This window comes from Mya arenaria, chromosome 15 (assembly GCF_026914265.1).
Source record: "Mya arenaria isolate MELC-2E11 chromosome 15, ASM2691426v1".
NCBI classification, from domain to species: domain Eukaryota; kingdom Metazoa; phylum Mollusca; class Bivalvia; order Myida; family Myidae; genus Mya; species Mya arenaria.
In genome coordinates this window covers 34,364,209-34,380,303 of record NC_069136.1, presented here as the reverse complement: position 1 = coordinate 34,380,303, position 16,095 = coordinate 34,364,209, and the positions used below count along the sequence as shown (strand labels likewise).

Here is a 16,095-nt window from a genome sequence, read left to right as displayed (position 1 = left end):
ACCTCAGATTTGTCTACTATGAAATTTATCTTGAATATACAAAATAATAAATGATCAGCTACGACTATTAGCACGATCGACAACGCTGCTACTGATACGTTTTTACGTATTTGCTACTACGATAATGTTCAAATGATAATGTTTTACAGGATCAAGAAAGTGTATCGAATCGCTCAAAATCTGGACTGATGTTCTTACGGTACGTTTCGGCTATGAAAAGGCCATGATTAACCGTGAAGGCATCGTCATATATCGTCAAGTAGCTGGGTATTGATAAAGTAATGTTCGAATACTTATATGTTTATCAACGCAATCTAATAAGTTCATAAGAACTTACAAAAAGGCATACAATTAGGGCATTAAAGATACAGAATAGTAGCAAATATTATCAAGTTGTCTTCGATGAATTATATGCTATAGCTCTCAATTCAAACATCATAATATACTGGCATGGTTTTCGATGCAAAACAGAATGATAGTGCACGTTTTATTTACTCTAAGGTTATGTGGGTGTTTTTCTTGGACACCATTTTGGTTTATTTATAGTCGATATCATTTATATGCAAGTAGTGTACCAATGGGCTATAAATGTTTACAAAAAACTGACTTTCCATTAAAAACGGTATTAGCAACAACACCAAACAAATATGTCAGTTTTGCTTGTTTAGACGGCTGAAATATGTTAGATTTAATGAGAATGTATTGGTTCATATATATCAATTATAGATTTGGAAAAAAGGAAATCATTAACACACAATTCAATGTATATTGTGGATTTCGTAAAACTCAGCGGTCATCTTGGACACCATCTTTAATATGAAATAAATCACCAAAGGGGGCGCGAGGTCTTCAATCGGATTATTGTATAAGAAGGTCTAGGCTACCAGACATTTTCTATACACCGCCATGCAAGAGTTCATTTTTTCTGGTATCTGTGACATTTCGGGATCATTTAATATAACTTAGCTTCTACTTAAATGATACCAGCAAAGTAAAGTAACTGTGCTGGGCCCCGTTTCAATACAGATTGTAAGGCTTCTGATCGTTAATTTCCAGGCGTAACACCGTTTTCTGCGTAATTTGCGTTGCGTTAAAATGTCCTTACGACATCCTTTGCCCTTGCACGGTTACTTATTTCAGCTAGTAAAGAAAAACGCCAATGCCGACACTAGCCTGAGAGCAGGCGTGGACAACGCTGCTCTTACTATTGCGGTCAATTAACAGTCTCGAACAAACCGAGGCTGCTGTTTTAGACACTAGCGGATGTGGTCAGTGCTGTACTTATTCTTGCGGACAATGAACAGTCTCGATCAAACCGAGGCTGCTGTTTCATACAGTAGCAGGCGTGTTCAGTACCGCACTTACCATTGTGAAGTGCTTAAGTGCTTGATCGACTGTTTTGAAAAAAAATGTTTAAAATCACTTCAGATTGATAATTTGTGTATTAAAGCAGTACATTTATTATTTTTTTAGAAGAGAAATGCTCTGGTAAAGAGAACAATTTAAGGCCGCTATGCTAATGTATAAAAACACATTAGTTTACCATTGTTTTCAAAGAAAATGCATAAGCAATTGCTTTTAAATAGCGAAAAAAATAGGCTGCTAGGCCGCAAGACCGCCAAAATCGCGCCGCTAGGCCGATAGGTCTTTAGGCCTTTAACTTCATGCCGCCAGGCTGAAAGGCCGCTAGGCCGCTAACTTCATGCCGCTTGGCCGCTAGGCCGCTAACTTCACGTACATCCTTTTAAATACAGATTGTATGTATGGTCGTATATTTCTAGGCGTTACGCCCCTGCGTTTCAAGAAAATGTATGAACTTAACGCATTCTGTCCGTACCTTTACGCTCTTAAACACCGTGTGGTTTACGACTAAGATATTCCATGGCTTATACGAACCGGAATATATAGCAACTGTGAGTGATAGTTTAATTGGACATAATCCTTTAAATCACATGTGTAGTAATGTGTAATTTGAATGGTTGTTTATAATGAAATTTCTGTTGACCACTATCACCAGTTATTGTTTTATGCCCGGTTACTTATTTCGGCTCGTATAGATAAACGCGAAAGCCGATGTTAGCCTGAAATCAGGCGTGGACAACGCTTCACCTACCTTTGTGGACAATGAACAGTCTCGATAAAACCAAAGCTGTTGTTTCATACAAGAACGGGCGTGTTAAATGCAGCACTTACCATTGCGGTCAATGAACTGTCTCGATTAAACCAAAACTGCTGTTTCATACACTAGCGTGTGTGGTCAGTGCTGCACTTACCATTGTGGACAATTAACGATCTCAATTAAACTAAAACTACTGTTCCATACACTAGCGGGCGTGGTCAGTGCAGCACTTATCCTTGCGGACAATGAACTGTCTCGATTAAACTAAAACTGCTGTTTCATACACTAGCGGGCGTGGTCAGTGCTGCACTCATCCTTGCGGACAATGAACTGTCTCGATTAAACTAAAACTACAGTTTCATGCACTAGCGGGCGTGGTCAGTGTAGCACTTAATCTTGCAGACAATGGACTGTCTCGATCAAACCGAGGCTTCTGTTGTATACACTAGCGGGCGTGGTCAGTTCTGCACTTACCACTGGGTACAATAAACAGTTTAGATTACACAGAGGCTGCTGTTTCATACGTTGGATGCTTTAGTTGGTTTGAAGTACTTTTATCCAAGATGGTAACTGCATTTACCGTGCTGTTTATCTTGAACAAATCTTGCGAAAACGTATATTGCAGGGGCGTTAAGGTCCGCAATGATGGTTCTTCGATGTCGTTGAACTTTACTTCATCTTTTAATACTGAGGCCAGTGCTGTTTGGCATTGACAGCGTTTCCATATGAATCAACAATGAATATCTCAGTCAAACCGGAGCAGTTAGGGGAGGTATGTTCAAAAATATTTATTGCCCGAAAGAAACCAAGCCTTCTGTTTTCCCGTGTAAGTTTGTTTGTCTTGTTTAGAACGAAAGATACTAGAAGAACCAATATAGAGCTTACTTACGCACATGCGGCAATCTGTAGGATCCCTGGTCCAGAAACAGAACAATTATCTCTCGACCCAGGGCTTGCTTCTAACCGTATTCCGGGAGGAATATTAAACGAAGGTCTCGTGTGTCAACGTTATACAATACGGCACGTTAATGAACCAGCGTAGCACATACCAGTATTACCATTCTGTCTGTGAATTATGCTTGACAACCAAACAACACTGATACTCCCATTGGGGCCGACGCAGTCACATAACAACCAACATCATTGCATTGATTACATGACAAAATGTTTATTTCCGACTTATACATTGTACATCGATAATTACTCATAACATATATTAAATGAAATATGTCAATATGTATGTACATGGTAATAAACAAAACATTGTATATTCAAGTGTCTGACATACCTGTACTCTCAATTATTTTGCAGAAAGACACATCCTTAAGTGATTGATATGATTTTGTTTCACTTTTAAACATTCATTAAAGAACTTGTTATTGGATATATTAATTAAAACTTAACCGAAAACATCCGAACGATGTCCTTAAGTTTGCTTTCGGCAGACTTGTCCATGGACGTGAAACTCCGCCCGGAAAATTGTCAATCGGCACAGGCTGAGGGCCTGACCTGGGTCTAAATGGTCGTGCATACCCTTTGTGGGACTCTGAAATATGTATACATTGAATTATATAATATGTATTATGTCAACAGAAACATTGTTTATTTCAAAACCTCCTTTATTTCATAGTCCATGAAAATCTGATTATTTTTATCGCAAAGTCGTTAACTACAAGTAGCATTAATTCGTGGTATATGAGAAAATGAAAAATGTGAATTCTAAAATTAAGTTGTTGTTTTAGACTTAAGATTAGCTTGTTTCAGTTTGAATGTGTTGATCTATATGCTGATAGGTATTTACCACCTTCCGGGCCGTTTCCTTGGTAGTAACTTATACAGAGGTTACGCTAAAGCTTTTTGTTTGTGAGGCAGACACTCATACCACTAGACAACTTTTTTAGTTATTGCTTAGTTACAACTTGCTTAGTGTTGTGACTATATTCTAATAATTCTGATGTTAACTGTCCCTACCTTTTTTCTTCTCGGACCTTCCACCTCCATACCTAATTCTCTCAGATAGTTTGCGTTTCGTTGTTGTACACCTAAAATTCCAATCAGACTAGTGTAAACGCTACAATTCAACAAGGCAACGGTCAAGAATAATAGTATTTATATATATATGCATATATAAATAAAAAATGATTTACCGGGACACCTATTTACGGTATGTCTGAATGAGATTTATGTATCTCAAGAGTTAAATAATTCTGTATGCGCGTATGAAGAAGTTAATGAGATAATATATATTGGTCGTCGCCTTGGACTGGTGTTTGCTCCGATAAATCTTATCACCTCAATATTTAAAACTGAACATATAATATTTTAAAGGTGTGTCCTTAATTAATACTATAGCACATTTTTAATTCCATTAAAATTTAAAGAAGACTTGGTAAGGTTCGCTGTTTTTTATTTTAGTATAATTCACTATTAATGTGTCTTTGCATCATGTATCCATCAGGCTTTCATATACTAAGTTACTATTAAAACACAGTCTTAATATATAGATATAAATTAAAGCTTTTATGTACCGTTTCGCTTTCCATCTAAATTCATCTTTAGTGCTTACTCCCGACCTGATTTTTTTCTGGAAAGCATCGGATTTGAATGTCCCTGAAAAATATGAATATTGACCTGTGTGGTTTCCGCTGAAACAACGATTATTCTGAAATTGACTATTTATTTGATAGTCCATGGAAATCTTATGTTTTTTTCATTATATCGTTAAGCTCAAAAAGCAATTAAACTTGGACTATTTAACATAATATGCATGCTGGTTTTTCTTCTCTTTTTTTCATCTCTGTTTTGAATCTGTAATCGTATGACGCTCAGCTTGTGTGTGACCAATCTATCATTTGACATCAATCAACCTCCGGTCCGTTTCCTTGATAGGAACATGCCCCATATTTATAGGCCAAAGGAACGTCCCTGATGTGGCTCGAACCATTTGAATGAGAGGCAGACACTTATACCACTAGACCGTCCTTTTTGAGTTTGATTGTTAAAAGATTTGACTCACTAACACTGAAACAATTTATAAAAAGTACTTTTGGTTTTAACTGTTCCTACCTTTTTTCTCTTTTCCCTTGCATCCTGACTTTGGTTTGCGAACGGAACGACCTAGATCAAAAAAAATAGAAAATATAAAGTTAAAAGAACATACAAATCAGTCGAAGCGGACCATGAAATATGAAAATAAAAGAAGTCGGAGCGGTTACACCCTCCCTTGTGTCAAACACTGGATCTCTGGGGCCGTAGCTCTAAACTTGTTTAAGTGTTTATATCTTACGTAATAATTGTTTGAACGGGATTTTAATTGGTAAATTGTTTGCCAATACAACCACAAATAAAATCCCATGTGTGAATTCATAAAAATAACTTCACATTATTAAACGATTCATCAATACCCAGTTTCAAAGCCCGTGCTCTAAATAGAAATATGTAGAAAACAACGGGATCCCATCGAATTTCAGTTTTCAGAAAATGCAAAAACCGCTTTGATTACTGTGAAGAAAAGTAGTATTTAAACTCGTTGACAAATAATAGACATATTCGAAAATAAATTTAAATATAAGTAAGTAAATCTCGGAATTCATATTAAAATACTTAAAAGTGAACTTATTGTTGTTGCTGTTTTTCTTGAATCAAGTTCATACAAATATGTATTCGAATATCATTGTTTAAACCTAGTTAAAATAATATTTATGTTCCTTTGCGTGCATTTAGTTTAGTACGTTGTAAATAAAACAAATCCCTATATAGGACTAGCTTTCGATTAAAATAACAAAAGTTGCATTAGTAAAATAAAACACTTACTGGTTCGATTACCCTGTGCTTTTCCCATATCTGAATAAATTAAAGATTGTATCCCAACAGGCAACGGTGACGATTAAGTAGGTGTTTAACAGGAATATAAATAAGGATTACATAACGTAACAACTATTTTTAGGTATAGTCTAATCATGAGCTGATCGTGTTTGTAATATAAGTAGTCTGTCAGCCCAATTTGATAACCCTGCGCAGTGGAGTATAGAAAATGTGTTTGTTTACTTTGGTAAACGTGACACTGTTATTCAAGATAACGATTGATGACCAAGCCCTTGCTATAAAGAGATATGTTAAGAAACCCAATGGGATCCCACCCAATATATATATATATATATATATATATATATATATATATATATATATATATATATATATATATATATATATATATATATATATATATAATGTGGGACAAATGATAAACATTTTCCCCCGGCAATAAAATAATTGCGCAGATTGTGTCACTGGGACCAACACTATTGGTGTTGTAAAAATAGTCATGGTTCTCATGAATGAAGTTGATGCAAATATGTGTTCGAATATCATTATTCAAACTGTGTTGTAATAATTAAGTTCCTTTATGTACATGTTTTTTGTACGTTGTTATTAAAACAGATGCCCATATAGGACTAGTTCTCGATTAAAACCAGTGAAATTAAATACTTTGATGTACGATTAAAAAAGGTTACCTTTTTTCGATGTTTTCCCCATTGTCAATCTTAATGATTAATTATTATATTTCAAAGAGCAATGGTCACGATGGAAAAGATGTCAAACAGGAAAATAAATACGGATTTTTCAAATAGCGATGATTACGTATAGTCGCAATGAGATAAGGGTATCATGTGCTGATATGATGTGCGTTTTATATTGGTTAATGGTATAAATATCAATGCAACCCGGCATAGCGGTGTATAGAAAATGTGTTTGCCTTTCTTGCTAGCCTTAACCCTCCCATACAAGATTTCAATTGATGGCCTCGCGCTACTTTATTTTATTTCATGATGGAGACCAAAGTGGTCGTTAGTGCAGTATACAAATAACGTTAGTTTAACTTTGTGTGAAGGTTGTGTCATGTAAATGTTATTTTGTAACGTTGTAGCAACTATGTTAAAACGTAAGTGCCTCAATAATATATAAACATTTTCCACCACTTATTGTTAAAATGATGAGTTATCGAATAAATAATTCAAGGTCATTTTCCCCTGATTCCCTTGATTACAAAATCGTTCTGACAACCTGGTCCTGGTCCCTTAAATAGACGCAGTTCAGATTTAAAATTAACATACGAGTGAAAGCTCTCGATTTGTAATTTTAATCGAATATGGTATTCCGTAAAATTGAATTACTTTAAAATGATTTTAATAAGAAAAATACCTGTTTGCTAAGAGGGAAGAAAATTAAATAATAATCATCTAGCTTTCTTAATCACGCACCCTCTTATTTGCCGAGCATGTTTGACATATGCGTCTTACCCGATTTGTATTAGAATAAATCATCTACCAAACCAGCAATAAAACAATAAAACAACTGGCGCAACGTGATTTGATCAAACAAGGTAATACATTATCAGCTATGTGTGTGCTTTTATTGCTAAGATTGCATTTGACAGACGTTTTGTTTTTGTTTTGCTTACCGCACCCAATGCTTCTTACAAGGTTGTATGAATCTTGGGCTTTGGTTGTCAAAATAACGTTGTAACAACGTTGAGGAAACTCTACATTCCTAACGTTGGGACAATATAATCAATAAAGTTAACGTCATGACAACGTTGGTGATAACGTTGCCACAACGTCTAGACACTTAAAATTATTTATAGAATAATACATGGCTTTTGATTAATTATTGCCAGAGTGGGAAGAATAATATAACGTTTATAGTTTTAAAAATGATAAAATGTTAAATTGCGTATCACTTTTTTATTGCATGTGTTTAATATCCGTAAAGCGTTCAATGTATTAATGTTCCGGGGTTACTACATTGGACGTATAGGGTTATGCGGTTTTAAAGGATTAAAATACCACTTTATTTTAAAACATTTATATTAAGAATACAACGTTATCATATTTTGGAGTAAGAGAGCATCTTTAATTTTACTTTTATTTACTCTTATGCCAGATGTGCACGCTGATAACATATTACTATTATACAGATTTGGTATGTTTTTCAACCATTTTCTTAACTAAACATAACTCATATATGATAATTTAGAACATAAATTACTATATGTATAACATGTTCAAAGAATTCATGCGCCTTTCCATCATATTGACCGTTGGTATGTTCAATGTTAATGAACACCTGAGGATGGACCCGGATTCTCTTTTTTCGCTTCCTTCTTGTGTCATGTTTAACTGTTTTCATTTCGTACATGTTCTTCATTTGGATTCGGCATTTCACCAGCTTTGGTAATTGTTTGTGCTGGAGGTATGTAGGATTTTTATTGTATCGTCTCCTTAACATGTAAACATAGTTAAGCAATTAAAAAAATCGTAACCGCTAATGGAGTATGTACCAATAAAATGGCGGTTTCAGGAAAATCTTCCACGGTACTAAACAAACCATATTGTAGAAGAGTATCGGGGTTACTGACAATGTTTTTTATGATGTGATTCAGCGGTTCAATTACATTATGTTTAAAAATAAATGTTAAACGTAGGACATGGAATTTATAGATGGGGCACGCGTCTGGTTCGCTCGCGGCTGCTTAAACTCCGACAGTGCTGAAATAAGAAAGATGCATGAGATGTTTGTTTTTTAAAGGAAGTTTTTTCTAGATTATTTAACTTCCAAAGCTTGGCGAATGCGAAATCAAGTTTAAACGAACAAAGTATGAAACACTTAAAAACTCTGCTTGAATGGTTTGTGCGTTGAAACAATAAATTCAGTGAGGTATTTTTTGCCTGCTTCGTTGTATATAGTTTCATTTTATACTTAAATCAGGTAATTTGAAATTTGCCTGATTTTCTATAATTTTCTGTAAGTTTAAAACAATAACAATTCTTTTTGATATACAGTGTATTTAAATCGTTATTGTTGAAGCCAAACATTGCATTTTAATTATTGCAGCGCTCAAACACAAGAGGCGATATTAATTTTTCAGGAGTAAAATTTCGTGCTGATGCCGTCACGTAAGTATGGAGCGGTATTCGGGTCAAAAATGAAATTGGCAATGTGTTGACATTTAAATGCTTTATTAGTAATCTCTTACAATACATTCCATTCATGTATTGTTTAATTCGTTGTTATAAAGTGCTATATCGTTATTTACATTATGTTTTCCATGTTTCATGAATAGACATTGTCTGTATCATGCTAGCAAATTTCACGATGTTGCAAACCGCTATGTGTCTAATGCTAAACGCCAAACCGCTATGTGGCTAACGCTAAACGCCAAACCGCAATACGCTTAACTCGATTTCGATTACGAAACTAAACATGTAAATGTCAACTTATCACTGAAATGTTACTTCGTTTGATGTGAAATTGTCTTCATATATTGCGAATCGGAAGATGTCTATTGCTTTAGTTCAAACCGCGATACGATAAAACTAGAATTTGATCAATACGAAACTGAAAATGAGCTTGTCAATGCTAGCTTCAACTAATCACGGAAAAGTTACTTTCCCTGACTTTACAATTGCCATTTATACTAAGTTGGGACAACAGGGCCGATGAAACGATTATCTACAACTGCCCAAATAAACGTATAAGTCACCTTATTACAAATGTGAGTGATATTTTCCGTACCAATGTCAAGTATTGTTTTCATTAAGTAATGTTGGCAAACGAAAGTAATAATATATAGTACATATAAAGGGTCCGCATATAAACGGCCGCGTCATTAGTCCGTCTAAAATGCCGTCCATGCTTTTTTGTAATGTTTATATCCAGGTTAAGCATTTTTTTTAAAAAGCCTGGAAGGCATTTTAGAATGACTACCGCGTCAGGGTCATTTGACGTTGTTTTGTTGCTTGCTTATGCACCAGTCAATTGTAACCACGGTCCCCCAATGGACGGGGGGGTTACCGGGGAAATGGGCCGTGTTCTTAACTGTCAGGTGGCCCCACAGTGCTGGGTGAATGCGTTGGTTATGTCTTCGCTTTAAATATAGTGGGGAATGGCCCTAACCGGGGTCCTTGGGGTGCGGGACATTCGGCGGGGACTTTACCATCTGTTCGTGTCCGCAGGGCGGTGATTTTAGCCGGGGTTGGCTGGACCAAAAGTCAAAGTCCCTGCTATTCCCTAGACCGGGGGGGGGGGCTGTTATTACAATTGAATGGTGCATTATATTAAGGTGGAAAGCAACGCTGAACATATTTTCGAGTTAATGTCTTAAAATTGGTATACAATCAAAACAGTATAGGTCTAATTAGAGACTGTTTTTACATTTTCAATATTCGAAAAACTGTTTTGAAGCTACGAGTCATCAAAATATACCATTGACGTCCATATTGAGACATCTTTAATTTTTTTGCGTTCCAACTAAAATAACTGATACTTGCATACTTGATAAAACCGCTATGAAATTTCATCCTCAAGAGTGTCCTGTGAAACTCTCGTTGTTTTTATGCCCCCGAAGGTGGGCATATTAAAATCGCACCGTCCGTCCGTCCGTCTGTCCGTCTGTCCGTCCGTCCTTCCGTCCGTCCGTCCGTCCGTCCGTCCGTGTGTCCGGCTCAATAACTCATGTCCGGGCTGTAACTTTCCCTTGTATGGACAGATTTTAAAATAACTTGCCACATGTGTTCGACATAACAAGACGACGTGTCGCGTGCAAGAACCGTGTCCCTACCTCTAAGGTCAAGGTCACACTTAGGTGTTTATTCACAATAAAATGCTGCATATAAGGACATAGAGTATAGGTTGTCGTGTCCGGGCTGTAACTTTCCCTTGTATGGACAGATTTTAAAATAACTTGCCACATGTGTTCGGCATACCAAAACGACGTGTCGCGTGCAAAACCCGTGTCCCTACCTCTTAGTTCAAGGTCACACTTAGTGTTTATTCACAATGGAATGCTGCATATCAGGATATAGAGTATAGATTGTCGTGTGCTGGCTGTAACTTTCTATTGTATGGACAGATTTTAAAATAACTTGCCACATGTGTTCGGGCATACCAAGACGACGTGTCGCGTGCAAGACCCGTGTCCCTATTTCTTAGGTCAAGGTCACACTTAGTATTTATTCACAATGGAATGCTGCATATAACGACATACAGTATAGGTTGTCGTGTCCGGGCTGTAATTTTCCCTTGTATGGACAGATAAAATAACTTGCCACATGTGTTTGACATACCAAGACGACGTGTCGGGTGCAAGACCCGTGTCCCTGCCTCTAAGGTCAAGGTCACACTTAGGTGTTTATCCACAATGGATTACTGCATAAAAGGATACAGAGTATTGGTTGTTATGTCCGGACTGTAACTTTTTCTTGTATGGACAGATTTTAAAATAACTTGCCACATGTGTTCGACATACCAAGACGAATTGTCACGTGCAAGACCCATGTCCTTACCTCTAAGGTGAAAGATACACTTAGTGTTTATTCACAATGGAATGCTGAATATAAGGACATAAGAATGTAGGTTGTCAAGTATGTGTGGTATTTTTTTATCTCCAGAGGCAATTTAAAATAACTTGCCATATGTATTTCTTTGATCTTTAAGTTTTCATGTACTGACCTTGTTCATAGGTCAATGTCACATTCGGGGGCATTTGTCACACACTGTGACAGCTCTTGTTCTTTTCTTGGTTTACGTATTTTAATTTAAATGTGTCTAAATTTTAATTCTTTAGTGAATTCAAACAACGTCCAATGACTCTGAAGTGGCTGTTTATATGTGGACCCTTTATATGGACAACATTATTTAGTGCATATTGTTTGACAACATTAAGATACTAAGTAGTAACAATACTTGACCATAGTGCTTAAAATATAGCTCACGCTTGTAATAAGGTGAACTTATACGTTCATTTGGCCAGTAGTAGATAATCGTTGTCTAAATCTGATTTCATACCAAGGCATCTGGCTCATTGTTTGTGTCTAAAATGTTGATTAATATCATTTTGGGTACATATAATGAGATAAACAACACATCTGAAGATAATTATTGTCTTTGATATACAAGAAAGAAACAAGGTATGTAACTTAAAATAATTTCATGGTAGATTCCGGTTTTATTTAAATTGCTTAATCAACATAGAAATAATCCATTTTTCAAAAAGTGACATGAAAAGAGGACCTTTTATAATGGTATGCAATATGTTGGTATAGCTATATTGGTTTTAGACAAACAAGCCAAATTTAATCATCCCATTCTGTAGTCGGAGACTGTATGTAGCAAATTCCAATTTTCAATGTGTCCCTGTGTAAACAACTACAAAAATATTGATGTGATTTTATGCTTCTGTAAATAGATAATACATTTTAATTTGGAAATATCAGAAAATGACAAATGGCACGATTTTAGGAACAACCTACATGTATTTTAGCAATCGAAACAACTCTGCCTTCTCTGGCAAGCTTCGAGATTGACCACGTAAATAGTATTAGGGATATACGAAATTACTGTACGGCGATTAACACCATTTTCAATCCGGCCCATTGTAACAACAAGGAAATGGATAGTGTTAAATTAAATGTGCTTGTTTAATAGAAGAGATTTATTGTAACATCAAAGAATGTTGAATATTTAGATGTTTTTTATACCTGAAGTACACTTTTCCCTCTAGAAAAATGGTGAACACACAGAAAATGTACTTGACAATAATCAAAATGGTCATATTGTTCATGGCATGCATTAACCAATATAGCAGATTAAATGCATGTATGGACTAAACGTCATAGATTGCGTGTGTGTTGTCAGCTCTCCTTGCCATTCAAAAAAACACATTACTATTCTGTTTAAAAAAACAACATTGATTGCATTGTCCAGACCTCTGTGGGTTGTAATAGAGTGGGTGTGAGCTCCCCCCCCCCCCAGTCAGCTTTATCAGTTGATACCCATGCATGCCTTTGATGCAGCATTATTGGGTTCGGGCTGCAAACTGAACATTTTTGTGTAATAAGTTATGTTGGGTTGGGATAGGGTGGTGACTTGCCGCTCAATGCTCATTGAATAATATACCATACAAGTGCGTGGGAGTTCGTCCAAATCTTTGTGTTGGCTAAGTTGGCAGAACTTGATTTGTCTTCAAATAGTATTTGATCACGGTGGATCATGCTTCAGATAGAGCTCACTTTTTCTTTTAGGCTTTGAATAAACACTCTCATTAAAAGTTTCCATACACAAAATATTTATCTAAATCAATAACTATTAGTCTTAATATATATGAGTAAATTGTCCTTTTTTATTAAAATATAACAACCAAAACAGTAACTGATAAGATACTCAAGTGAACATTTATTTCTGGTAAATAAAAGCCTAAAGCAAACTATATAGCTAGGTTACTAAGCTTTTCATCAATGTTCACCAGACCTTTTTTCAATAACACTTAACAACCTTTTTTTAATAATTAGCCTTTTTAATAGATCACTGTTCACATAATGACTTTTTAATGTCCAGCTCCATAAAATGCAAGCAAGTATACTGGTAGTTCCAGTAACTCTCAGATTTGATCAACATGCATATGTCCCTTAATTTTATTTCAAATATTAGACAAGCAATGATGGAGCCATCAGTATGCAATCCAATATAATATTGATTATGATTAAGGTTTTGCTCCTATTTTTAATTTCATTTCTGTGCAAAGCCCTTTTAAGTGCATTGGGTATTTTGGGAGACTACACAATCTTTCTGGGTTTTTTTACCCCTTATTCATGGATTTAAGTTGCCAATACCAAATTAAATCTTAAATTATAAAAAAATACTGAATGTCCCAGTCTTCACCATAAACTAACAAGAAGAGAACTAAAGCATAACTATGCAACTGAGTTATAGATTTTATTTGTCTAAATAAATTACCAGTCACATTTTCTTCAAACAAGAACAAGGAAATTCAGAATAACTTTTATTACATCATTTAATGATTTTAGAAAATACACCCATACAATCAATGAAATAACAAGAGGGCCATGATGGCCCTTAAATCGCTCACCTGAGTAAAAGAGTGTAACCGTTGTAATCAATAAAGCTTGATATTTGTTCTAATTTTCTTCTCTATATTGTTTCGAATATTGAAAAATATACTGATCTAACATGTTGCCTGGATAATCAATGACAGGACTTGTCACAGTTGCCTGCACACTGACAGGACTTGGTGGTTGACTTCACACTGACAGGATTTCATTCAGTTGCCTGCACACTGACAGGACTTGGTGATTGACTTCACACTGATAGGATTTCATTCAGTTGCCTACACACTAACATAATTTTATTCTCATATATGCATACTGACAGGATTTTGTTCAGTTGCATACACACTGACAGGACTTGATAATTGACTGCACACTGACAGCACTTGGTACAGATACCTGCACATTGACAGGACTTTTTTCAGTTGCCTGCACACTGACAGGACTTTGTTCAATTGCCTGCACACACACAGAACTTCTTTCAATTGCCTGCACACTAACAAAACTATGTTAAATTGCTTGCACACTGAAAGAGTTTTTAGTATAGATACACAAACAACAAACAATGCACCATCCAATAAAATCAATAAAGTGCCTTAAGCTTTAATAAACAAATATAAGAACACATTAAGCACCTTCCACTTATATCATTGCTTCTTCCATCTATGTCAACATCACCTTCCTTTACATGTTCAAAACCAATTTTCTTTCAATCCATAAAGGCTTATTCACTATCCACACATAAGATAAGATTGTAGCTTAGAATAATCTACATGAAGTTCAATGGTAAAGTCTGATTATTAAATCTATTATTTAGTAAAAATGAAATTCCTTCTAGAGAATAAAGTTTTAATAATTATTTGAATCTATGAACATAAAAAATGAGCAATAATTTTAACTGACTATGTTGAAGACTTAATAAAATTTAAAATCTACTCCTTTGTTATTAAAATAGAAAGAAGTGGAATCTCCATCAAAAAGGGAGACCATATAGCAAGACTTGCTGCCCTTGCTTCAAGAGTAAACTTTACATAACTATCAGTTTTAACATTTTGTCCATTTTGTTGTTGTTGGTCAATCATGATCTTTGGTGTATTTTTATAGAGGGTCACTTAAGGAAGCTTTCTGTAAAGTTTAATAGAATTTGAACTGGAAGGTTTAGAGGAGATATTTTTTCAAAGCAAAATAGGAAGTAAGCCATTTTGTTGTTGTTGCTGTAATTGTTGTTGTTGTTGATTAATCGTGAACCCTTGTTGTATTTTTGTAAAACTTCACACAAGGAAGCTGCCTGTAAATTTTCATTGAATTTAGAACTGAAGTTTAAGAGGAGATGATTTTTAAAGCTAAAAAAGTCAGCCATTTTGTTGTTGGTGCTGTCGTTGTTGTTGTTGAACAATCGTGACTCCTTGTTGTATTTTTATAGAGGGTCACCCAAGAAAGCTTCTTGTAAAGTTTCATTGAATTTAGAGCGGTAGTTTCAGAGGAGATGCTTTTTAAGCAAAACAGGAAGTCAGCCGTTTTGTTGTTGTTGATCAATCGTTATCCCATGTTGTGTTTTAGTAGAACCTTGCTTGAACCGTCAACCCACAACCTTGGATTTGAGGCTGACACCTAGGCTTATCCTCTGGACCACATTCACTTTCTCACATTTTAAAGAGCCCAATTTACAATATGGCATGTGCCCTATTAAGACCTAAGTATTTTAAATTGAACTAAACAAAATCGTTTTCTTTATTTGGTCTGCCAATTCCATCTGTTTCTGTTTCTGTTATCTTCTCTCCTTGTTATGAAAACTGTTTTAAGCGTAGATGAATCCTTTACCACACAGTTGCATGAATATATATAAATATGCACTTTCAATTGTTAAAATGATCCACAGTGAAGAAATATACTGTCCCGTTTAAATGTAAAGTTCACTCAAATACTCTGAAAATTATATTTAACTATTTAAAATTGACTGCAAGAGGGTTACCACTGAGTAGCACTACCAAGCATGATTAAGGAGTCTGGCTCTATCTAGGTTGTAAAGTAAATGTCCAGCGTCTGATTGTATTGCTTCAGGCATCGAGGGTT

At 35.4% G+C, this 16,095-nt stretch overlaps 1 protein-coding gene across 2 annotated transcripts; it reads right to left on the bottom strand.

Annotated features, from left to right (window-relative positions):
* Positions 1-3,271: 3,271 nt before the first annotated feature.
* LOC128220000 (uncharacterized) lies at positions 3,272-6,733 on the bottom strand. Of its 2 annotated transcripts, none has more exons than XM_052928229.1 (5): positions 6,634-6,733; positions 5,186-5,236; positions 4,648-4,729; positions 4,091-4,161; positions 3,272-3,665 (listed from the first exon to the last, which is right to left on the bottom strand). In XM_052928229.1, the coding sequence occupies exons 1-5, from the start codon at positions 6,653-6,655 to the stop codon at positions 3,508-3,510; spliced, it is 384 nt and encodes a 127-aa protein (XP_052784189.1). In that variant the 5' UTR covers positions 6,656-6,733; the 3' UTR covers positions 3,272-3,507. The 2 variants fall into 2 exon arrangements, with proteins under 2 accessions (XP_052784189.1, XP_052784187.1); XM_052928227.1 differs by lacking the exon at positions 6,634-6,733 and adding an exon at positions 5,933-6,121.
* Positions 6,734-16,095: the final 9,362 nt, after the last annotated feature.